Source organism: Serinus canaria, chromosome 7 (genome assembly GCF_022539315.1).
Source record: "Serinus canaria isolate serCan28SL12 chromosome 7, serCan2020, whole genome shotgun sequence".
NCBI lineage: Eukaryota > Metazoa > Chordata > Aves > Passeriformes > Fringillidae > Serinus > Serinus canaria.
In genome coordinates, this window is record NC_066321.1 from 24,217,524 (window position 1) to 24,241,861 (window position 24,338).

The 24,338-nt window shown below is 40.7% G+C and overlaps 1 protein-coding gene across 1 annotated transcript; it reads left to right on the forward strand.

Moving 5' to 3' along the window:
• The first annotated feature begins 11,152 nt into the window (after positions 1-11,152).
• Positions 11,153-23,815, forward strand: LOC103814481 (inducible T-cell costimulator-like). Its single transcript, XM_050977056.1, has 5 exons — positions 11,153-11,288; positions 16,825-16,863; positions 18,837-19,175; positions 20,655-20,764; positions 21,367-23,815. Exons 1-5 carry the CDS (start codon positions 11,210-11,212, stop codon positions 21,454-21,456), a joined length of 657 nt encoding a protein of 218 aa, XP_050833013.1. The 5' UTR covers positions 11,153-11,209; the 3' UTR covers positions 21,457-23,815.
• The last annotated feature ends 523 nt before the right edge of the window (positions 23,816-24,338 follow it).

Genomic DNA, 24,338 nt, shown 5'->3' on the forward strand with positions numbered 1-24,338 from the left:
AATATAAAAAAATCCAGATTAGTCCCAATGTAGCAAAACCTCTTGTGTTGCTCTTTCCACCTTACAATTAAACCAGAAATGTTTTGTGTTAGTTGTGATAACTGAGTGGCTAATGAAGGTCCAGTTACTTTTCAATAACTAGTCAGCCTTTTTTCCTCTGATTATGCTGTGGGCAACTACCATCATATGATTCCAAGTTCAAGTCATTGTTACAAAAAATAGAACTTTAGATGCTGCCAGTTAGACCTATCTGGGTCTTTCTAACTTCCTTTTACTTAATCCTTTATTTACTTTATTTCATTGCCATGGAAGCCAGTATATGGATTAAAAGCATTGGCATGTGCAGCCAACTATCAGAATTCACACTAAAAGCTTGTTCATGTGGCTTTAAACTCATGAATAAGTCACAAAATCTCACTTGTTATATAATAGTAACAATATGATAAAGTTTAATGAAATATTTAGGGGCAGCAGAAAGCTGTTCCTGCACCAGAACTGGAAGAACAAAAGCTGGAAATAGTTTGTTGCATGTGAAACAGGTAGTGTGGGAAAGTAGATTTAGGATTGAAATCTATTAAACATATACAATAAAATATGGTAATCTAAAAAATGCTTATGAAATATGCATAACTCCATAGTGAGTATGCCTGGAGGCTTCCTTTCCTACCTAGACCCACACTTTATTACAAAAAACTCTTGACAAAACCTGTCACTTATTCAGCAATACATTGTCTTGACACTATTCTGAAGTAAAACCTAAAAATTATCAGAAAATCAGTGTTGCCATTTTCTGTCTAGAAAATATTTCCACGTTTTGCTGAAGTGCTACTTTCAGCTTTTTCAGCATGAAACTGATGCACTGATGATATGTGATAGCTAGAGATCCCTTGGCCCTTTTGTAATAAAATGTTTAAAAAGAATACCCCAGCAAAATTTCAAATAAAGACATTTTACAAGCTTTGCGGAGCCCTCTTTAGTTCCTGGTCTGATTTCTTAGGAATGTATGAGTGCAAGGCTGACACTTTCCAGTGAGGGGTGAGCTGATGCAATTAGTCACCTTCACTTAACTAGAATTGTCCAGAAAGCTCATACAGAGAATGCTCACCTATTGAAAAATCTTCTGTGCATGTGTGAATGCAGCAATTAAACCATGCAGGCCAAAACCTTCCTTGGGTCAAAGTAACACCTTGTTTTCAGCACCAGAGACAGGAGAGAGAAGAGCCACTTGCCCAAGGGCTGTGGTACTGCTGGGAAGTTAGACACACACTTTGGTGTCTGATCTGACACCAAAGGCAGGAGCATACCTGGAGAACTGACTATTCTCACTCTCTGCCCTTTCAGTGGAAAACTTTGAAGGCTGGCAGACCTTCTTGATGTCTACTTATAATTAATGAAAGATGGCAATTTTGTACTGATACAGATTGGGAAATTCTTATCTTGAAAGTTTGCAAGTTTAATAGCAAATGCACTAATATTTTTGTTTGTTGCAATAAAGTCCATTGAGATTTCTACAGAGGATATGCCATTACCAACACTGTCCTGTTACAGCATGGATCAGCAGCAGACTTAGTAATGAGTACTGTGAATCTATCTTGCAACAAAACTAGGAATCACTGCCTTCAACAATTTTCAGACACTTAAACATCCTTTACCCAGCAGATTTTTATGACAGAAGGAACATGTAGTTTTAGGATCAAAACCAACAAGCACCATTCTTTCATATGCAAGAAAGATCTCTGATCTGAAAACCTTATCAATGATTTAGGTGCTGCCACCTACCAAGGATTAGTATTTTGAATGTGTTTCTGGCTGGAGTTTTATCTGTGGTGGTAATACTGTGTTTAGCTTTTCTTTCCCCTTCCCAAGTCACACACATACTGCAGTCATGCATCTTATTTGTACTTTTTGTAAGTAGTTAATCATGAAGTATCAGAGCTCATCTTTTTGAAACTGGCGAACTACACAGCAGCCTGTGCCCTTGTCTCCTAATCCTGCTGCAGTCACTGTTAACTCACTGGGAATACCAAAAGACTCTCAGTTCTACAGATGCCTAACAGAAGAGCACAGCAGCAGTAACTCTTTATTTCATATGTGGCAAGATTATTTGCAATAATCAGGAAGAGTACAATATAAAGGAATATGAATAAAACAGGATCTGTTCTACAGTGTCTGTCGGCATCATTCACAACCAGACAGAGCAGGCAGGAAAAAAAAGGTGGGAATGATGCTAAAAGTCACAGTAGCAGCTGTCCATTTCCCAGCAGTGCCCAAGAGTAGATGGCAGGGAAGAGTATACAATCAATGATAGCATGCCATGTAACCTTCCTAAATTACTCTTCCAGCCCTCCTTCACCTTCAGCTCAGGAACTTCAAAGGGTGGTGAATTTGTCCTCAACAGCCTCAAGGGATTTCTCTTCCTTGAATTTACTCTGTCACTTTTTGAAGCCCTATGGAATTTTGAGTTCACATTAACAAGGATGATCAGCTGTTCTGTATTACAGAAGAAATAGAAGAACTCAAAGCAACACAAACGGCCTTGAAAATCAGCGGGAAAACCTAGATAGACCAAAGGGGATCTCTAGGGTAGTTTTCAAAGTCTGGAAACAATGAAATGTTTCTTTACCTTGTGGAAAGCCAGTTATGTTTCCATATCAACTAGAACAATTTGTACCTGTCTGATACAAAGCTAATAATAAAATCACCACTTTCTTCTCTGTAACCACTAATCACCTACTTATGAAAACGTAACTAGAAGGAAAGATGCAAATGGCCAAATACATTTTTTCCCCTTCAACTATTTTTCTTCTTCAAGCAAAAGAAGTACCAAAACAGTCAGTTGTTCAATAACTACAGAGCCCTCACTGATGTCACTAGAAAACACAGTGTAACCACAGAACCACAGCAACCCAATGAGAAATAGAGTGGTGTGACTGGCTTACCTTTTTTTTTTTTTTTTTTTGGTTTTTTTTTTGGTTGGGTTTTTTTTGGTTACAGCTTTTTTTCTTACCTAGCAGGGAAGGGAATCACCAATGGCTTGTGGAAGTACATGCCTAAATCAATATAACATGAATCCATGGTCTTGTAACAACAGAATCCCATATTTGCTGACTGCATGTGCAGCAAGACACCCAGCATAAAAAAATAATACATTTGTTCCTTCACCATCACATTATGAACACCAACAAAACAGTGCTTACAGATTTCTGGGTCACAACGAGCTCCATTCCTGGCCTGGCAGCAAAGCAAGGCAGCTTCCAGCCAGAAGGTGATTCCTGAGGAATTCTGAAGTTAGGTTTGTGAACAGTACTACCATTAGCTCCAGATTCTAATGTAACAATAATGTTTAGCAGCAGTATCAACACAGTGAGAAGAGAGAATCCCCAACTTCCATATTTTCTGACAGTCATCTAAATTCATCCATGTAAAGGATAAATGTAAAGGCTGTACCAGTTAAAAATTACAAAAAAATCAGAGGTCAAGTATCTTATCTCAGATAAGTATCCAATCCTCACTACATTCCATAGTGAGGAACGTAACATGAGGAAAGACATATGGTAATGCTATCCTGAAAGACTCTCATAACCTACAAACATTTTCCGGTTGACCAATTGCCTGATTCTGACAAAGAGGCAGAGAATCCAGGATTCTATCATATCTATAGAAACAGTATGGGCAACTCTATTTCCCCAGCCTTGCTATGCTGCAGCAGGCTCCAGCAGGCTGCTTGACTTCTACCCTGGACAGGGGTGTGTTTTGCTTTGGTTCACTCAGGATCACATGGAGCTACAGCCCCAAATGAAGCATTACTGGGATGATGACAACGAAAGCCCCCTAAGCAAATATTCATTTTTAATGACCAGCAAACAAAGGGTGGAGATCAAAGAGACCTAGTGTGAAAAGTGTGTCCTTTTCAGTCAGCAGTGGGCAAGAAGGGAACTGCACATTCCTATACAATGTGTATACATCTGCCCAGACCAACTAAATAGTAGCTGGGAACAGCTTAGGCTGAGCAGAGCTTGCTGAGGTTTTATTCTGAGCACAAAGGTGTATTAGCTACTGGGGAGCTTGCCTGAGTGTAACTAGATACTTCCTGCATTCAGACTGATACTGTGATCCCGTTAAAGCTGGTTTGGATATTCCATCCTAAACTGTACTGAGAGTGCACTAGAGACACAGGGCACCTAATCAAGACATGAGCCAGGCAGCAGCAGAGCTCATTCTTTTTGCTCCAGTGCTGTGTCTCCCAGGAGCAGAGAGGTGCATGGCACCTGCAGTGAGGAAATCTGGAGTCTTCACATGACAAGGGTTAAATCACCAGAATATCTTATGGTGATCTGCAGCGTGATCACTGTGGTTTAAGTCATGTTTTACAGTAGTCATTTCAATCACATGTTTTCTAGAGAATATAGATATCTGATTTCTATTTTTTGCTCATTGTGACTCTAGTTATTACTGCAAATTCCTTTTTGTGTGGCGACAGCATCCAAGCTAGCTGAAAGAAGTGGGCCTAGACCCTACCTTACAGTGAGATCCTGAAGCCCACCAAAGGCTTTATTTAATGCTCTCCTTCACTGGGTTAAAAGCACTCTGGGACAAATAGAAAACATGTCAGAAGGGTTTATAGTAAACTCCCATCCTCTCTCTTGCAAAAGAGAATTTACTCCTGAGTTTAAAGTTGGTTATCTCAGTTACTCTGAGTGGCAGCAAACTCTGCTGAGTTCTGTAGGGCCTTGTGGGAGTTTCTCCTTCACTCCAGCACCTCTGAGACTGCATCTGCCACACTCTTGTAGTGATGACCTGAGAAGTGACTTCTATTCAAACTCCTCTTGGTCTTTCCTGGCCTGCTGGAAGGATTGTTTTTACAGCTTGCTCCTTCTCATCAAATTAGCAAGAACAGATGAAGTGTTCAAATACCTACAAAAAAGACCAAACCCCCTTCTGGGCTATGATGCTTTCAGAACCTCCTGAGCCCTGAGAAACCTGTTCTGTCCCTCCAAGTGCAGGCATTGCTGACCCTGACATTGCACTGCTCTCTGCTGTGAGGTTTCACAATTTTTTTCTGATTTAAAAAAACCCTGAACCCCTTTAAACATAAAGCCACCTGTACGTGCACGGGCTGGTGTGGGATTCTAGGAAACCACAGAGAGCAGTCGTACCTTCGTGAGGGCCGACGCGGGGCCGTGCAGGGTGACACCAAAGGGCCGCTCTGCAAGCCAGGAGTTCGGGTGTGCCGACACCGGGCTGAGGGCGAGCTCCCCGTGGGGCACAGGCTGCTCGGCACGGCCCCATCCTTACGGCCTGGCCCCATCCTTATGGCATGGCCCCATCCGCACGGCGGCGCCGCTCCGCTCTCCGCCTCAGCCGGCCGGCCCGCAGCGCCCCCGCGCGGCCGCAGAGCCGCAGAGCCCGGGGACACGGGCATGGCCGCGATCCGGCGGCCTCGCTGCAGGGCCGGGCTGGGCCGGGCTGGGCGGTCACCCGGGGCTACCGCGCTTTCGGCAGTGCTGCTTCCCCCATGTCACAGCGCCCAGGTGAGCTCGGCCTGAAAGGCAGCTCTTGGAAGCCTCTCCTGCGGAAGGGGATAAAAATCCTGCAGCGGCCCCATGCGGCAGGAGCCCGAGGCTGACACCGCAGGGTACCCGGCTTTGGTTGTCTTTGCTTTGGCGCCCATCAGAGGAGCGCGGCTGGACGGAGGGAGGGATCTCACCTTTGCAGGTGGGAGTACTGCCTCCTGTAGCCTTGGCCTGCATGTACAAAGAACTTTGTTCCGAAGGCTGTAACCTGTGCAATTCTCAATGACAGACACAAAAGAGAGGAGACTTAGTTACATATTTGTGATTTCATTTTTTGCTCCCCAAATCCATCAAGGCCTGAGCTAAGTCCAGCTCCAGTTAACCACTAACAACAATAGTGAAATCTGGCTTGGATACACTTGAGAGATAAGGTTTACAAAAGCTGTTTAAGTCAGGTGGGAAAAGCATGTTTGTGTCTCCAGCCACTTTAGTGTTTCTGGAAGTCCAAGACAGCATTGTGCTGCTTCACCTTTCCTTGCAATTTTCAGCATAACTTTTCATTTATCTGCTATCTGCAAAAAGGCATCACAACTTTGGTGACTGCTTCTGTTGCAAAAAGTTTCTCTTTGTTACACTCTCAAGGCACTGGTAGCAAGAGTTTACCTTTAAGAAGGAATCACAACAATGCTGAGATAAAAACCACACCACAAACCCCAAGCATCACCACAGAATGTGGTTCTTTCCATCCTAACTCCTTAAAGACAGCTGACCAGATAATCACAAAATAGGGGTGCCCACCCTACTGCAAGCTTTGAAAGACTTCGGGTGTGAAAATTTTACAAAATGTGTGTAATTTGTCACTATTACACCTAGAATAACTTCCATGGTCACCCAGCACATCCACATATGTCTGTCATGTACTGCTCCCCCTAGTGCCAGGCACTAACAGTCTTGGTCTTTGGGTTTGCACTTCACTTGGGTTTTACACATTTGCCACCTGTTCTGAAAGACCTCCCTTCCAAACCTAGATATAAGGGGCCCTGTAAAAAAGTCCCACTCAGCTGCATGTTTGCCATAGGGAACTGCAATGGCTTCAGAAGATTCACTCCAGAAGGATCTGGAACACTGCCTTTGAACATAGGCCATCTACAACCCTTGTATTTTCCTGAAGATCTCCTGCACACTCCGGCATATACCAGTGAAAAGAACCTGCTGCTCACAGTCCTCTTCCTAGTACACCTTGAAGGGCAGGAGCATGGTCATTGCCTTTGTTGTTGCTGAAGACAGTAAACCTTCCCCAGGTCTGTGGGTCTGCAGTCCACACCACCAGCACACCACCCAGCCTCACTGGGTCCTTTCTATATATACCCCACATCCTGAAGAAGTGTTCAGCATCTCTTTTAGGTAACTGTGTTGCCAGAGGGACAGGGATGGATACACAGAGCCATAGCAGTTCCTAAGATAAAATGGAGACATTCTTTTCCTAGGTGGCTCTCAGTTCTCTTGAGTCAACCAGTCCAAAATATTAGTCCCAGTATCTGAAGAGGCATTTAGAAACATAGAACAGTTTGGCTTGGAAGGGACCTTTAAACACCATCTAGTCCAGCAATAAGCAGTGACATCTTCAACTAGGTCAGGTTTTTTCCAGGGAGGGGGCATCTACTGCTTTTCTAGGCAACCTGTTTAGACTTGACTGAATTTGCCACTTAGCGCCTGTCTTCTGAATTTATAGGTCAATGCTCTTGCAAATCTCAGAGCTGGGCTAAACTCCTTAACATACTTTTGTTTCCCTTCTTTTAGAAAACTTGATGACAAATATTCTCAAGCATCATCTGAAAGAAAAAATAAACAAACCCCCAAAAGATGTGATGATTATTGGGGTAACTGAGCTTGTATCAAGAAGCAAAGACACACACAGTCTCACCCCAAAGGGGACTGTCTCATTAGATCTGTTCTGCAGGGAGGTGTTCGCATGGCTGTTAAGCTGGCTGAGCTGAGCCCCACTTGCCTCTACTGGCACCTTGATGGAGAAAATATTAGAGCATGCCCACAGGCCTGGGGGAGCGAGCAGACCAATATATCAGCAAAGGAGGCATCAGAACAAATGAGGGAGCACATGAGCTGCGTTTCAGCTGAAATCTCTACATCCTGAATGACTGCAGCTTGTTTACACACCTAATGGGGAGTGGTGCAGATGGGAAGCGGGATTTAAAGCCATCACAGTACTTTAAAAATAGCACAGTAAAAGTCATTGTTCCCCTTCTCAATTAGGAGGACAGGAAATGAAAAACCATGAGTGTAGAGGCTTTCTGCTCCAGCCCTGAGGGAATGACCCAGAGTCATGAGAATATAGGCCAGATATTGAAGCAAAGAATGAGAAGCAGCAGGAGACAACAGAATATAATTTGTGTGGATAGACTGTAGCAGTCTCTACAGAAAGAATTGCAAATCATTCTATGGAGAGAATATTGCTGTGGGCAACTGCTCATGCGTGAGCAGAAGTGGAAAACTGCTTATGAGATGGAATAAAATTCTTCACTGCACCTTGGTTTCACAGTGGACCATGCAGTATCATTTCACGAACATGGACATATGTTTTGAATGATAACAGTAATTATGTGATTAAACAGAGCAAAGACAAATATACATCATACATGCAGGGAAATTCTTTGCTGTGTCTTTGGGGAAACTGCAGAAGTGTTGTTTTCCAAGTTACTTGGAGTTAGAAGGGAGAAGCACTGAAGACTGTGTAGTAGAGAACACTGGTGTATAGACCAAGGGATGGGCAAGCCCATTTCTCTTTGGAACTCAGTGTATTGCTGAATGCATTTTTAAAGGCACAAAAATCACATAAGGGTTTTCCAGTTTTCAGACAGTCAGAAGCAAGATGATGGGAAGGAAAGGAGATTATCACTATAGGGTAGCATTAGGAGTAGGACGTAAAGAAAGAATAGGGCATGGGGTGAAGGAAAAGCTACATTCCAGACAGCACATGGTGAAGGGAAACTACTGCTTGAGGTACTCAGGGGCTGGGGGGAGAGTCATGTTGGAGGAGGAAAGAAGTCAGCTCTGAGAGGCATAGGTGGATGGGAGAGTGAAAATCAAGAAGAGAAATGAGTGAGGATGGAAAAAGGAAACACGTGTTTGTGAGCAAAAATAGTTACAGTTGTAGGAAGCCTGTGGAAACAGACTACTTGTTCCAGGTGTTTAACCGTAACCAACCGTGGTATTTAGAAGAAACACTTCAAAATTGCAGTAGCAATGTGTTTGTGAAGTAGATAAGCGCTGACAGGGGAGCGAGGCAAAGATGGAAGGATTGAAAGGCAGAGGAGGAGTCTCTGCTGGTGTGGGACTAGAAGAGGAGCATCCCTCACACTGAGGGCAGAGCTTGACTTTGTGTCTCCATTTGTGAATATATGCTAGGAGTGCCTCTGGCTCTGCCAGCTCATCAACAAATACCTTGGAATCACTGTTTAGATCAAACTTCAGAGTGCTGCCAAATGTACTGCAAAGTATTCTCTGGGCTCGACCCTTTTGAAACAAAGGGGTCAGTGTGTTCTAGCCATCCCAAGTGCCAAGAAGCAGAAAAGGAGAAGCTGTAATTGCAGAGTTGAAGCTATAGTTATAGTAAAGAGAGAGGACTTGACATATACAAAATGGACAGTGAGACTTTCTTCAGTTGTTGTAGAAAGATGTATACCAGCCAAGCTGTGCTCCTATCTATTCTTCCCCTAAAAGTGAGATAGATGTGTTTTAAGCAGCCTTGGTGTAACTGATATGTCATAGGGAGGGATGGAAGGAGTAAGTTGCTCCATATAAAATATGTTGGTTTAAAAAAAAATCCTCTCTAATAAAATTTCTTTCCTAACAAAATATTTAAATTTTTAAAGAAAGACAACAAACTTTGGAACCCTAACAATACTGATTTGTTTTAAAGCATGTTTTCATTAAAAAGTAGCCAAAACTTTGCACATGGAGTACATTCCCCTACACCTTTATTGGCCTTCCCAGTCAGTGGTAGGCTTTGTAGGACTCATTCTCTGGTGTGTGCTGTCACCATGCTCTCCCAAGGATGTGCATAGGGGTACTTGACATATGATTCTCTTCCACCTTCAATTCTCTGCTGCAGCAGCTCTTCTTATACAGGCCTTTCCAGGGACCACTCTTTAGTTTGTTTGGGGGATAGTAAAGGTCAGGAGAGGTCCCAGGAGAGGGTTGGTCTGTTCTTTCAGCACTTCCTGTTAGCTTTTATAAGGGATGGAAAAGATGATCCTACCTGGAACCTCAGTACATCCTAGCATAGTTTATAACTTCATAGACAAATCTCAGGAGTCAGATGTATGTTTTGTAGGTGCATCATTGTCTGAACTCCTAAATGCTTTTGGGCTTTAGAATTAAAAGCATACTGCAGAAACTTTCTCTACTTGGAGTTACTTAATTTTGGTGCAAGAGACTTGAGCTGAAAATTTAGATCAACACCTGATTTGGCTCAGTTTTACTTGTGAGTGTAATTCTAAAAAAAGGCATAGATTTTCAGGGATTTGGAAAGATTTGAAGAAAGTAAAACTCTGCCAATGTCCATGTGATCAGATCCTTAGCAGTAATAGTGAAAGATATTAAATCACTTTTTGAAGAAGAGTAAACCAACATGTGAGGATTTACTTACACAGTATAAAGTAGCAGTGAATCTGGTACACAGTTCTGTTATTTTCCAATTATTTGACCATTACAAAGACTCAACCCCAAAAGTGTCTGTCAGGCACCACTAGCAGTCCTTTGTGTTTTTTCTTCCTGCACTCTGAAAGGCAAACTTCATCTAATATATTAAATGTGATTTAGAAGCTGGTTTTTGTGCATATTTTCTGCACTAAATTTGGTATTATAGACATAAAAAGCAGCCAGAATTAAGTGATTGTAGAACATGTTACAAAGGGTCCTAAAACATTCCCAGGATAAAGATGGATAACAGGTCAGGACAGAGTCTGCTGCACAAAGGCAAGGAAGAGGGAAGGAGAGAACCTTTTGACCTAAGGCTCTAGGGCACAGAGTCAGATCTCCTGTCCCAGAGCCACATGAAGCTTCTCATGAAACTTCAGGCAAAACAAGCCTGGTCTCCAGAATGGAAGTCATGCTGCAGTGAACTCTTCAGAGGTCACAGGGCTGAAGGGACCTTTCTGCATTTTGTTCATGTTCTTCATGTAAATTTCAGGACCAGGACACATGTGAGACTCCTACCCCACTAACTAGTGGTTTCCACATAGAGCAAGAGCATTAGTTATGTAAAACCAGTTTAAACTGAGGGGAGAAACCAGGTTGCCAGTTACAAATATGTATGTATTGTAAGTTAATACTAGTTGCTGACCATGGGCCATCTGCAGAAGTCTACTCAGATGACTGCAGCCTCTATTGTGATAGACTTTACCAGAAACCAGTCTTTGCAAAGTGAACATCAAAAGTAATGTCAGAAAGTCTTTCATCCTCCTGTCTGTGACAGCAAACCATTAGGTAGGAAAAAAAATAAAGTGCTAAACCAGGTATGTGCAACAGTTAATGCTGACATAGCTATAACATAGTCAGGGGACAAATGTTAAATTAAAAAGTCATTCTGATTATCTTACAGTTTTTGCCAGAGCCCACAAACCACTTCCTTTTCTACCCATGTGTTCTTCCCCATCTTCACAGTAGACAGAAGGCTGATGTCTCTGTGTCAGGCAGGCATGAAGGCAGTTGCTGTAACTTTCTGTGTCCTCTGCTTTCAGTTTGAAGCCCTATATGGTGAGTAACATTTTGGATTATTCTCCTTGCAGTAGGTGTCTCTATAGAATATAACTTAGCCAATGATGGGAGATAGTAGATGAGGCATGATAGCAAGGGGTTGGAGGATTAAAGGTAACAGAGGGTATTGGCTGCAAAAAGACTGCTCTCTTCTTCAATATCACTAGAGTTGGTGGGAAGAGAATTTCTGACAGCATAGGAATGTTTGCTCTGAAACTAAAAAGTGCAAGTTTTCATTGTTTATGTTCTTTAGCTCATCTGCTCAGTGTTACACTTTAGCTGTTGAGATTTTAGTGCCAGCTTCCCTTGATGGATATAAGATCTCGTAGCAGCATGATGGTGAAAAATAAAGAGAAACCAAGTAATCAATATTAAACCTGCTCTCATTTGGGCAGGGAATTTTTATACAATGAAAAATGTACATGGCATGGAAAAGTAGATGAGATCGTTTTGGTGCAGGCTAGAAACACAGACTTAAAAGGAAGCATGGAATTCCTTTGCTGTGTTTGAGAAGGTGCACAGTGACAGCACCAACCTCAGTCCAGTCTTAAACATGGATGCAGCATTTAACAAGATTCAGTGTTTTATCCCAGATGTGCAAAGTAAAATATCACAGCTTTACTTGTAACCTCTCTGAAATACACATATTAATGGGTCAGCATGGAAATATAGCTAATGACAGATTAAGAAGAGTCTTTTTAACCATACGTATTCTGTCCAAGGATTTGGTATGATGCATCATATAAGATCTGAGATTTAGTGTGCAAAGTTACTAAACACCATCTAAATGGTGTTAGATGGTGTTTATACAATCCTTTGATGGTCATGCCAAGGGGTATTAAATACTTGATTTTGAAATTCTAGTGAAAAGGGATAGAATTTAGGTACTTCTGAGTTGTCAGGAAGAACTTCAGCTTTCCTATAAATAAAAACTAATTTTCAGCTCCTTAGGTTATGCAGATACACTTTTGAAGGCTAACTAATATATTGATAGTATGCTGAGTTTTCAGATAGAATGAAAAGATGGGGGAAATCACAAGAAAGAGTAATTGCAATCAATATCTCTCAAGAGAGTTCTCCTTGGAAAATTGTTCCTAAATCTACTAACAAAAAATGCTTTCAGTTTGGTTACTTCTCATCTAGGCAATTTAGCACGAATACCTGACCAGCATGCTTTTACACATGACTGAAGCTATCTAGAAAGTTCTTCCCTGTGGGAAGAAATAAACTATAATTTTAAGGGTGCAAATAATTGTTCTGTCTGATACCAGCATTACTCCTTTCCTTCAAATGTGGAGGATAGGATTTGGGCAGGAGACTGAGCAAAAGAGATGACAAGAGAAAGAGACTGCAAGTAAGAAGAAATGGTATTTCTCATGTTTTTTGTCTTACAGTGTTGTCAGCATAACTTGTGACCTCTGGTTGTAAATAGGTCACAGGAGGTGATATATATGTGTGCATATGTGCATTATGATTTGATAAGGCAATTGTGATAAAGAAATTGTTCATAAGAGCAGAGAGCCTCTCTGTTGCCCACAGAGAAACACAGGCAATGGGATTTTGGAGTGCAGAGCTGGAGGTAGGATTCCATAGCACCTGAGGCCCTTGCTATGAAAACTGCACATGAGCTTTGGCACACCAACATTTGCAAAGCATTATCACTCTTCACCCATCTCTTGTTATCAATACAGCAGGAAATCATGGCAATTTTTAGAAGGGATTCTGCAATATTATCAGCACTGGCTGTTCTTTCCATGTTATGTTTTATATGAATTTCAGCATTTCTTATCATAAGTTATACCATAGAAATAATTCAGATTAAAGATGGCTTGCTAGAATAAATTGGGCCATTACTGCTTTGCCCACAAGCACTCCTTCCTCACTTAATCCTGGATCTTGAAAGATAGAAACGTGTTAATTTTAAGGATATGACTAATGACACTAAATTGACAGTACCATCTTTCAGAGTGCCTTGGAAGTTTGAAACTATAGCAGCTTAAAAGCTATGTGCAGTTTCATTCTGCATTTAGTATGAACAAAACAAATGTGTTTGTTTTAAAGGCAGGGTCTGTGATTTCCTTGCTCATCTTCAGAGACAAACACAAACAAGTGAAATTATGCCTGTTCTTTACATCAACTAGCTAGTTTTCTGAGAGCTGGGGCAGATCATACAAGCAGCAAGAAAACAAAGAAGCATTTTTCTATTCTCCTGGCCTAAACCCCAAGCTTGAAAAGTGATTGAAAGTGGTTTTTAAACTTCTGTTAGGACCAAAATGTGTAACGGATTGGTGGTGTTTTCAAATAGTGCTGGGTCTGCCAAAGAATAACTAGAAAGCTCAAAACTGGAATCCCATTAAAATGAAAATAACACACTTTCCATTGGCATTAGTATCCATGCACTCTACCATAGAAATTTCCAAACTTTTGCCAAAAGGTTTTGCTGCTGCACTAAAGATGAAATTGAGGTGGAAATGTACATGACTAAACAGAAATATACAGAAATAAACAGAAATACACACACATGCAAGATCTCCTTCAGAGGTACATAACAAGATGTAGCTTTCATACACGTTAATATCTTTAATTTATATCTAAACCACAATATTTGTCTTGGCAAAACTAAAGATTTGTTTCCTCTTTTCAAATCTTTATATGCAAAAGAATAATTGTTTCTTATGAAAAATAACAAACTAAGCATTTTTACTGCTGAACCAGTAAAATTCTTCTGTTCGATTTTAACAATACCATAATGTAGACTTTTATGCACATATTTTTGAGGTAGAATTAGGGAGATTTAGTCAGGGAATCTCTCAATATTACTGGATGTTTAAACCCCAGGTTCCTGTCTCACATCCTATTAAATGTGCATTCATTCTGACTGGAGCTTGGCAAGAAACATCCCAAATGCGTCTGGCCATTAACAAGAGTGCTGCAGGTCCGTATGATTACCTAGGAATGAAGTGGGCACAGTAGATCAGCAGTCAGGCACAGGGAGGGGGAATAAGCAACTTCTTAGTATTCAGCAAGGGCATTCAAATTAGGAGCTGATGCAGAATAGCTAGTGAGGTGGAAATTTATATCAGCTCTTACCCATTGTGGTCATCCATGTAGAGAGTTTTGTGTTTTAATCTCAGGCACTGTTAATCTCATTCTAAAATGTGCTGCTTTTATTCTATGCTAACAACACTCTTCTCTAAGGCTACTTGTTTCAGAGGAATACTAATTGCATCACATTTACCAAAATGCTCATTCAGAGAAATACTTTACTGAGTGTTCCTTGAAAACAGTCACTTTAGGCTTCTGGGTTGGAGAGAATACAAAACAATCTTTCAGCTTGACACAAGGTCACATGAACTAAATGCTCAATGACCTCTCTCTGCCCCTTTTCATTAAAATCAAGGAATTAAAACCATGATCTCTGGCAAACATATTAACCCACATGGTATGGAAGGCAATTTCATTAGCTAACAGTGAAATTGAACTATTCTCAAACAGAGAAAACAGATCTGAAGTTGTTACTTTAGTGCTCAGAATAGAGTTGTCCCAGGCTCCTCTGGGACATTGAAGGAATATGGCCCCGCTTGGCTCTGCAGCTGCACTGACAGAGTCAGCGTCTGCCTTTCCTCTCAGATGACCAGTGACAAATATAAAGGTTTCAGCTCCAGGTAGGTGCTTCTCAAAAGCATCAGATAAGTTTATGCATTCATCATGCTCCCTAACTTCTGCTGTATATTTTTTTATTTCTTCCCTTCCCTAAATAATTTTTTGGGTGTTTGGCCAAATTTTAAAGGTATGTGTTACTGAACTACAGGATGTCAAACTACAGAGCAATTAAAATGACCTTTATCTCAAATGCTGTTCTCATAGCAACTGTTTTCTTTCATCATGCAACAGATAAGTCATCAAGAATTATTTCTTTATTTGACCTTTGCTTTCATCTTTTCAGACTATATAAAATTTTCAGAGATTGCACTTTCTGTCAGTGCCTTCAGTGGTTCTAGAGCTCTATTTCACTGGGGCTTGGCAAGCTGTGTGTTTTCTCTGTGTCTTCACATCAGTGATACAGGATGCTAAACACCTTGTCTGTTATCATAGACTTAAGTAATAGTCCTGAGTGAAGTACAGGTATTAGAACTGTCACAGAATTAGATAAGGGTGCTGACTGTGCACAGTGAGCCAGGAAGAATTTGATGACTAGCGAAATGGTAAATCAGTCAAGAAGGGATAACAGTTTTACTGCTCTCTAACTGAGCATCACAAAGTGTCTTCCAGAAGTCCATTAGCTTCTGTGTCACACTAAAGGTATCTTAAATGAGTATCATTCATTTCAGTGCCCTTGCCAATGGCAGAAACTGAGGAGCAAGAATTCAAAAAAGGAAAAAAGCATGAACACTGAAAGACTGAAAGAGTTGAGATCATACAAAGGTACCCAAAAGAGAATGGTCCTATGTTCCTGGGCATTTACAGGTTAATGTAAAAGATAACACATGCCTTGGAAAAAAAAGATTATTTATACCATGCAATCAGTGCAATACCTGGCACACCTGGGGGTCTACTCTGTGTGGATCAATCTAGACTACCATGCAGCTGTAACAAGAATAGGACAGTGTACCAAAGTCCTTAAGTATTTTCCCTGTATTTCCTTAGCATCATAAAATCCTGACGTAGATATATATCATTCTGCCCAGCATCTGAAGAACTTATTCAGGCTACCAGAAAACAGGAATAGCAGATAGAATTTTTTCTGTTTATTGTATGAACATTTAATTTTAGGGCATTGCAAAAAGGAAAATTCCAAATGAAACACTACCAAAATCTGCTATGTTGCCAATACTGACATACAAATAATTTCAAAGTATTGCCATAGTGTGTGGTGATGCAGGCAGTGGTTTAAAAAACAAAACCAGAACAATTATTAAAAATGTGTCTGTGTTCTGTAATGAAGATCACCTATGAACAATAAGACAAAAAGTTGCTATTAGAAAAGGAACAAAACCATATGCATTGCTTGAATGTTTTCTTGATGTATGTTTTGGAACATGATCCAGATAATTATAAGACGTTTTGGTGCTGTGTCAAGCAGTGGGGGAAGCAGAACAAACATTGATGGAAATGAGTACTTTAGTCTGGGAAAAGTATAATGTTGGCTTATTGCAAAATCAGGACTCATGAGAAATCAAATATATGCTTTTTTATTTCAGGTAGATTTTCTCAGTATCTTGGTCAGACTTTTACTTTCACGTCAGTTCTATTTCTGAAGTACATGTATTACTTTGCAAGGGTGATATAAGAATTTGTGAATGTTATATGCATGATCAATATAAATTCTTGTCTTGAGCATTTTCTTTCTATTTTGATTTTTACATTTCATTCTTTTATCATATCATATGACTTTAGAGTATAGCACAGAAAATATCAGATAGGAAATGATACAAATGATAAAATAGCTTCAGCATCTTAACACTGCAAGGTTAACCCTCTGTTCCTGCATCGCTCTTCTTAAATTTTAAACAGAAAACAACTTTGTATTTTTCAGGAGTTGACAGCTGCTCATCATGTGCATGCAACAATATAGGTAAGATGCATTTGCCTAATTTGGTTTACAGTTTTAAAGGCCTTTCTACACCAGAAAATACTACCCTTAAAGAAAAAAACTGTCATTTTTTTTACTGCACATTTTAACATATTTCTGTCTGACGGAGTTTTCTGTGCTATTGGTTGCTGACTTTACAATGTCAAGCTGTGAGGGAGCAGGATGTCTTTGGTCAGTTCAGTTTCTTTCCTTTTCCAAGAAATTTGTAAAATGAGAGTCATACAACATCTGAGAGCTTTTTGTAGAAATTTTGGGAGGGTCAAATGTGATTTCTGGATTGCATGTGGGTACACACACAGAGTAACATTTTTCCTCTACGCCTTTTATTATCTGAGCAATAATGGTACCATAGCCATCTAGGCAATGAGGTTGAAACTTTATGTCGTGTCTCAAATCACTATCTATTCCACAAAGACAAGTCAGGTCCTGTGGTTAAGGCAGTCATGTAGGAGCTTGGGATTCACATTTAAAATTTCCAGCTACATCATCAACCTAGCTGGGTCACGGGGCCCAGAGAGTGGCAGTGATTAGAGTTACATCCAGCTGGTGGCTGCTTGCAAGTGGGGTTCCCCAGGGCTCAGTTTTGGGGCCAGTTCTGTTTAATATCTTTATCAATGACCTCTATGAGGGGTGCACCTTCAGTAACTTTGCAGACAACACCAAGTTAGGTGGAAGTGTTAGGTGGGAGTACAGAAAGGCTCTGGACAGGCTGGATCAATGGGTTGAGATCAAGTGTATGAGGTTCAACAAGGCCAAGTTATCACAACAACCCAGGCAGCCCTACAAGGTGAGGGAAGAGTGTCTGGAAAGTTGCCTGGTAAAGGTCCTGAGGGTGCTAGTCAGCAGCAGCTGAACATGAGCCAGTGTGTGCCCAGGTGGCCAAGAAAGCCAGTGGCATCCTGGCCTCTATCAATTACTTTGTGGCCAGGAAGATCAGGCCAATGACTGTCACCCTGTACTTGGCACAGGTGAGGCTACACCTTGAATCCTGTGTCCAGTTTTGGGTCCCTCACTGCAGGAAAGACATTGAGGTGTTGGACTGGGTCCAGAGGAGGCAACAGGGCTGATGAAAGGAGTGTCTGAGGGAATTGGGGTTGTTTAGCCTGAAAAAAACGAGGCTCAGGGGAGAACTTGCCATTTTCTACACCGACCTGAAAGGAGGCTGCAGCAAGGTAGGGTAAGTAGCAAGTGCCAAGACAAGAGGAAATGGCCTCAAGTTGCATGAGGAGAGATTTATACTGGATATTAGGAAAAATTTCTTCACTGAAAGAGCAGTCAAGAATTGAAACAGGCTGCCCGGAGAAGTGGTAGAGTCATCACCCCTGGGGGAATTTAAAAGACATGTTGGTGTGGAACTTAGGGACATGGTTTGGTGGTTGATTTGGCAATGCTGGGCTAATGCTTGGACTTCATGATCTTAAGGATCTTTTCTAATCTAAATGATTTTATAATTGTATGTTCAGCAGGGTACAGATTACAAACCATATACCAGAGATAATTATTATCATATAATCTTTGTCCCATTTGTTTTATCTGTGTAGAGGACAATGTGACACTGAGACAGGCATTATATGTCTATACAGTGTTTGATCCAGGGGGGCCATTAAACAATATCTAGTAACTGATATTGCAAGTAATATTAGTAACTTCACCATTTAGTAGCTTTAGTAGTAAGTAATATTATCAAGCTCACTGATCTAATGCTAACAGTAATCTCTCCACCCTTAGAGCCGATTACAGGCCAGGTCTCATATATTTTATCAGTAACCAGAATAATGCAGTGGTATCTCATTGTGAGGGCTGCTTTTCGCAGCCAGGCCATTCTGAGTACATACATGCTTAAATTACAATCACATGGTTCATTTTTTTAAAATTTTTTTATGAGTTTCTTAGCACTTTAAGGATTCTTTTCACTGCTTTGTGTGTGACTATACTTATTGTTTTCATGTCTTCAGATCAGGCTCACATCTCTGATGACCAGGTGATGGTGGAATTTGAAAATGGAAACTTCCATTTCACGTTCCCCAATCCCAAAAATGTGAGTGAATTCAGCATGACCCTCTTCAAAGGGCATGAAAAGAAGGAAATCTGTGCACTCCATTTGAGCAAAGAGAGAGTTATCTTCCAGAGTAATGTCACCTACTGTCAGACACAGAATTCAAGCAGCAGCACCACTTTCATTCTTAAAGATCTGGAGAGAAAACATATTGATGTTTATACATACTGCCTGGAGATATTCTTACCCCCTCCTTACATAGAGTGCTGTCTGAAAGAAACCTATTTGTACATCCAAGGTAAGTTAAGTTCTCCCCTCACTTCAGTTTACTGATAAGCAGACACTGGGTAGAGCTATGCTGCAGTGAAGAATGTGACCTGAGTTCACACAGCTAATGACCAGGCAGCTGAAACTACTCAGCAGGGGGGGCTGGTAACAGTGGAGCTGTGCTGGCACACTGCTCTGCTGGCACTGACGTTCTCTCCATAGTGATTCATATTCTTGTGCAGGTTTTGCAGGCCATGCTGAGCTTTGGGTGGTGGTGGTGGCCCCCCAGTTAGCTTGATTACAGATTCTAGAGTACTGCAGTCTCTCTTTTGCCTGGAACAGCAATTTCTCTTGTCCATTTTAAAGTTGCTGAGTATAAATATTAAGATTAGGTCTAGCCAGTGGGAAAAAAAATCCATCCTGAGAGCCATCTTCAAAAGCCCAGGATTAAAGAAAATTGATTGTAAAATATCCTTACTAGTAGTGATATATGGAACTCTTGAATGCCATTGAGGTGTGAAGAAGATGGTGTTTACCTCTGTTAAGACCTTCAGCTTAAGGGCCCTCTTAGAGCAGAAGTGATCCACAGCTGTTGAGAACTTTTGGCTGTTTACTGAGAAGGGCTTGGACTAACTCCAGAAGACTAACTGCCCAGGTTTTAATTTTGCCCTGGCTTTCATTCAGTGGCTCTTAGTATACTAAACTGAAAGAGTTAATGGTGGTTTTGCTCACACCAATTCTTGGTTCTGCATACAGTTCTGTTGCAGCATGGTACTGCCTGTTGTTCTTCCCTTGCTTTCTTTTCCTCTCTCCCAACACCAGCAATAAACAAAGGGGCTGAAATGCTACAGCAATTATGTACTTTAGTCAAGTTGTATCTCAATCCTCTCTGTATTTAAAAAGTTTCTCAGAATCAAGCTGTCACATTTTGTTTTGTCTGGACAAAACCATGTCCATTTGTTTGGACATTTGGCAGTGTCCATTTCCACTTGTATGGATAGCCAGGTGCTCAAAGGTTTTTCTAAATGTTTCATACCCTGTCATATTTTCTCCCAGATCTGGACAAGGGCAATCTTGGGTACCTCAGCTTGCCTCCCTATCCAAACATGACTGCCAAAGTCTACCCTTCTTTTGACCAGGCTGCCCTTAAAATCACCTGTGGTACTTCCTGCATATAAGCTTAAACCTTGTTCAGATCTGAAACAACATGTTGGAGGTTGGGATTTTTCTTTTCTTTCTCAGTATGCTCTCAAGCCTGGCTTGGTTTCTTTTCAGTCTACACTTTCAGTGCTGTGTACCAACAGTTTCCCCTTTCTTTCTGAAAAAATGCCATCTTCTGCTTCCTACTGAATACACTTTTCCTAGGTGACAATTCACCTCAGCAAAATCCTTCTTCAGAGTTCACTTTTGCTAATCTCTTAATATGAAGTGGGAAAAGAATTGTAGTTATCTGTAGAAGGCAAAAATGAAAATTATCAGTAATGACTTTTTTTTTGCCTCCCTATTTCAGATAAGGAGGATTGCTTTTCATTTGGACTCGTGCCATGGGTTATTATTGGTGTGATCATTTTTGCTGTTTCCTGTGTCTGCTGTGTTGTGGCCTGTTGCTTAAGGAACAAGGTAAGCAAACATATGAGATAATGCAGAACCCTTCTTCCAAAGGTCATGGATTGGGAACTTGATTTAATGAGATTTAGAGAGTGGGACATGCACATACTCACTCAGCAGTGCTGTGTTTTTTGACAAAAAGACTGAGTTGTTAATTTACCCCTGGAATTCAAGTAATTAATGACAGTAGCTCAGATTTATTTTTTCTAAGACTGAATTGTTTCTTGATTTAAAATCTTTGAACCAAAGGAAAGAGGAGAAATGCTGCCCAGGTCAGCAAACTTATTTTCGTAAGCAGTTCACCTGATTGTTTTCTTTAAGAAGGGGAAACAATCATCAGTGGAGCAATTCCAGCACTGTTCTGCTGCAAAACCACTTTGATTTTACTTAGGAAAGAAGAAAGACCAAGGACATTAGCTATTCTTTTGGGCAATGTATGTTTTTAATTTTCAGTTTGTTTTATTCCAAGTTTTCTGTGTGAGTTTGACATGCCCATTCTGACCTTAATGTTCCCACTGAAAACAGAGTAACTGCTCTACTTAATGAACAAAGGCAGGAGTGGCAAAGGTAAGTGACCACAAATTAAATTCATGGCATTTTCTCTCTGTTGGCAGAATCAGAATTGTGAATCCAACTCCCTTGAGTACAACAGCGAATACATGCCCATGGCAGCAGTGAACGCAGCTAAAAAGCCAAGAATCTGAGGTTGTGTTAAGCCCAGCTGTACCTCTGCCTGTGTCTGCTGCAAGGCTTGCTCTGGGAAGGGAAGAACTGCTTGCTGTGTCTGCCTCTGATTCTGGGTGGGTGGCTGGATGCCTGGGTCGGACTGTTAAAATAGCTTGTTAATGGAGATCATGCTGCCCCCTTGCAGGAAGACAAAACTAAAAGCAAAATCTCTGGAAACCTTTTGAATCTTAGCGCTGGGCTGGTTCCTAGAAATGCCACTGCTTCATGTCTGTGCAAAGCAATGATCTTATGCATGAGGAAGAGATGCAAGACTGTTCTGTTCAGATTCTTGAGATGATGCATGGTACCAAAAATCTCTGTGGGGAAGTGATTTACTAGATTTATGAATGTTACTGGCTAAGGGCAAATATTCTGCAGAGAATGAGGAGCTTCCATAACTACTTAAACCCTACAGAAGCTACTAGACAAGCACTTCTGGATACAGAAGAAAAGCAGAATTTGGACTTATTCAGACATGAATGCTGCACATAACTGATTCTCCATTTCTATTCTAGGATTAAGTTGTTTGCGGCATGGAAATTTTGGAAGCAGTTTTCCAGCTACTTGAACTTGGACGATGGGAAACTAGCAATTCCCCATCTTTCCCAGCCTCCCTGAGCTCTCATGATGGCCCTGTGCTCAGTCATGTGACACCCACTGTAGAACTCTTCTGAGCTGTGTTTTGCTCTAGCCTTGTTTGTGAACTGGAACCCTGCCTGATCCACTGACTCACGGACACGAAATGATAGAAAGTTAAAGATGTCAGCTTTTAGTTGAAGAAAATGTAAGATTCCTGTAGTGCTGCTACAGAAAGAACTTTTATTTTCTAGTCTCCTTTATGGTAAACTTTCCACTGGAGAAAAAAAAAAAAAGACTACCTCCAAAGCCAACCCTTGTGGTACAGCCATACTGCCATGTATTGCACATGCCCTTTTTTTAGGGTTAGTTTAGCAGGGGAACAAAACCTGAGACAGAACAGCAGAGACTTCTCTGTGACAGTTATGTGCATCTGCATTTTTTCTATTTGTGCTGTCAATACATCTTTGCCATTCACACCTTGAGGCTCCTCTTATTTAACAAAATCCTGAATGCTTTTACTAACAGAGGAATATATTACAAAATGGATATATTGTAAGGCTGCAATTTCTCCTTAGGTCAGTTCAAACCTACAAGATCTGTCTCTAATCTTGGAGGTACAATCTCCCCTTTTCATGTCTTGCAGCACAAACACAGCACGGTCCCTATGGTCAGTATATTCATGGACTCTGCATTGCAATTATCTTCCTCTTATCATTTGACATGAAACCTTTACAACTTCCCCAGAGGGTTCAGGGGTTACTTGGCCTGCCTCAAATTGCTCAGAGCCTTCAATATGAATGAAATTATCAATCCTTCATGCTCTATGTGAAATTCATCAAACCTCAGATCATAAATGACCAGCTGTGAATCCAGCCTGCATATCTTGCCAGACACCTTTGGGCTGCTGGAACCAGAGTGGTACATTGATTCTAAACCTCTCTGTAATACATTAGAAAAGCCCAAATACTGGTCAGAGGATACTATTGAGAGAGATAAACAGCCTGCTTCTCTGGCACACAGAAGCTGGTTTCAAATTTGATAGGGCAAATGGGGACAAGGAGGAAATAAGTTGGTACATCAAGAACAGGGTTTTCCTCAACAAACACCTGGATAGACAGAAGTATTGCAGAGAGAAGGTGCAAACTGCAAACTGTGACACTGAAAATGAGTAAAGCATCAAATCAGGCAGGGACTGCCAGTTACACAGCCCTGCTCAGCTAACCAGCTCCTGGGCAGACATGGAGAGGGGAACCCTGGTGTATTGGGTCATATTACATTTTCTCCCACCACTCTTTGACAAATTACTTGACCTCTCCAGCAAACTAAGCTTGCCTCTGTACATCCATAAATACATTGATTTCATGATTTAAAAAAAAATATTGATGACATTACTGCGTTTGAAAATTATTGGTGAAAATAACTAACATCTACTACCTGTGACAAGAACTGGATGCAAGATCCTATGTAAGTGTGGAGGGTTATCCTCTGGAACCTTTCACCAGACTGAGAAGAAAATTCAAGAAATAAAGTGTTTTTGAAAGAAGGAAAAATTTGAGGTTTGCTTTGGGATGCAGCTGGATAAACAATAAGTGATGGAAGTCTGAAAAAGCAGTTCAAAATACATACATCCTACACGGGAGAGATAGATAACTTACATTCATTGTAACAAAGCTTGTGGAAGTCTCAGGTTCCATTATTCCTTTCTTTTTGGAAAAAGAAATTTTTATTCTTAATAAAACATTTTTTTTTATTATGTCATATGTGTCCATAAGAACCTTCATGCATGCATGCATATCATGTGAAAGAATTAATCTGAGTAAAATCCACAGCACAATGGGAAGAGAGTGCAGGGCAATTTATCCCTGTAGAGCATTTTAGTGGATAACAGGGAAAGGACTTAGGACAAAAAAATTAAAAAACTGAAAACAAATTTGGACCTGGTTCTAAGCAGTGGGGTAATGACACTGTTTGCATGTGTTTATTTCCTATTATTTTAATAAGAAAGTGGGTTTTTTTATATTGTCCCATATTTTCTTCCTTTCCTTTAATCCCTGATGCAGTATGCTTATAATGTCCCAGATTATTTTGGGACATTTTTCAATTTGTTTCTGCCTTTTCCAATACCTCCAAATCAAAAGGAGCTGGAAGAAGTTAAAGGATGACAAATTGAGAAAAATAAGAAAAAACTATGTAAAAATAACATGAACCACGTCTATAGATTGTGTGACAAGAACGGATTAAAATAAAAGAAAATAAAAAATAACAGACAGTAAGACTAAAC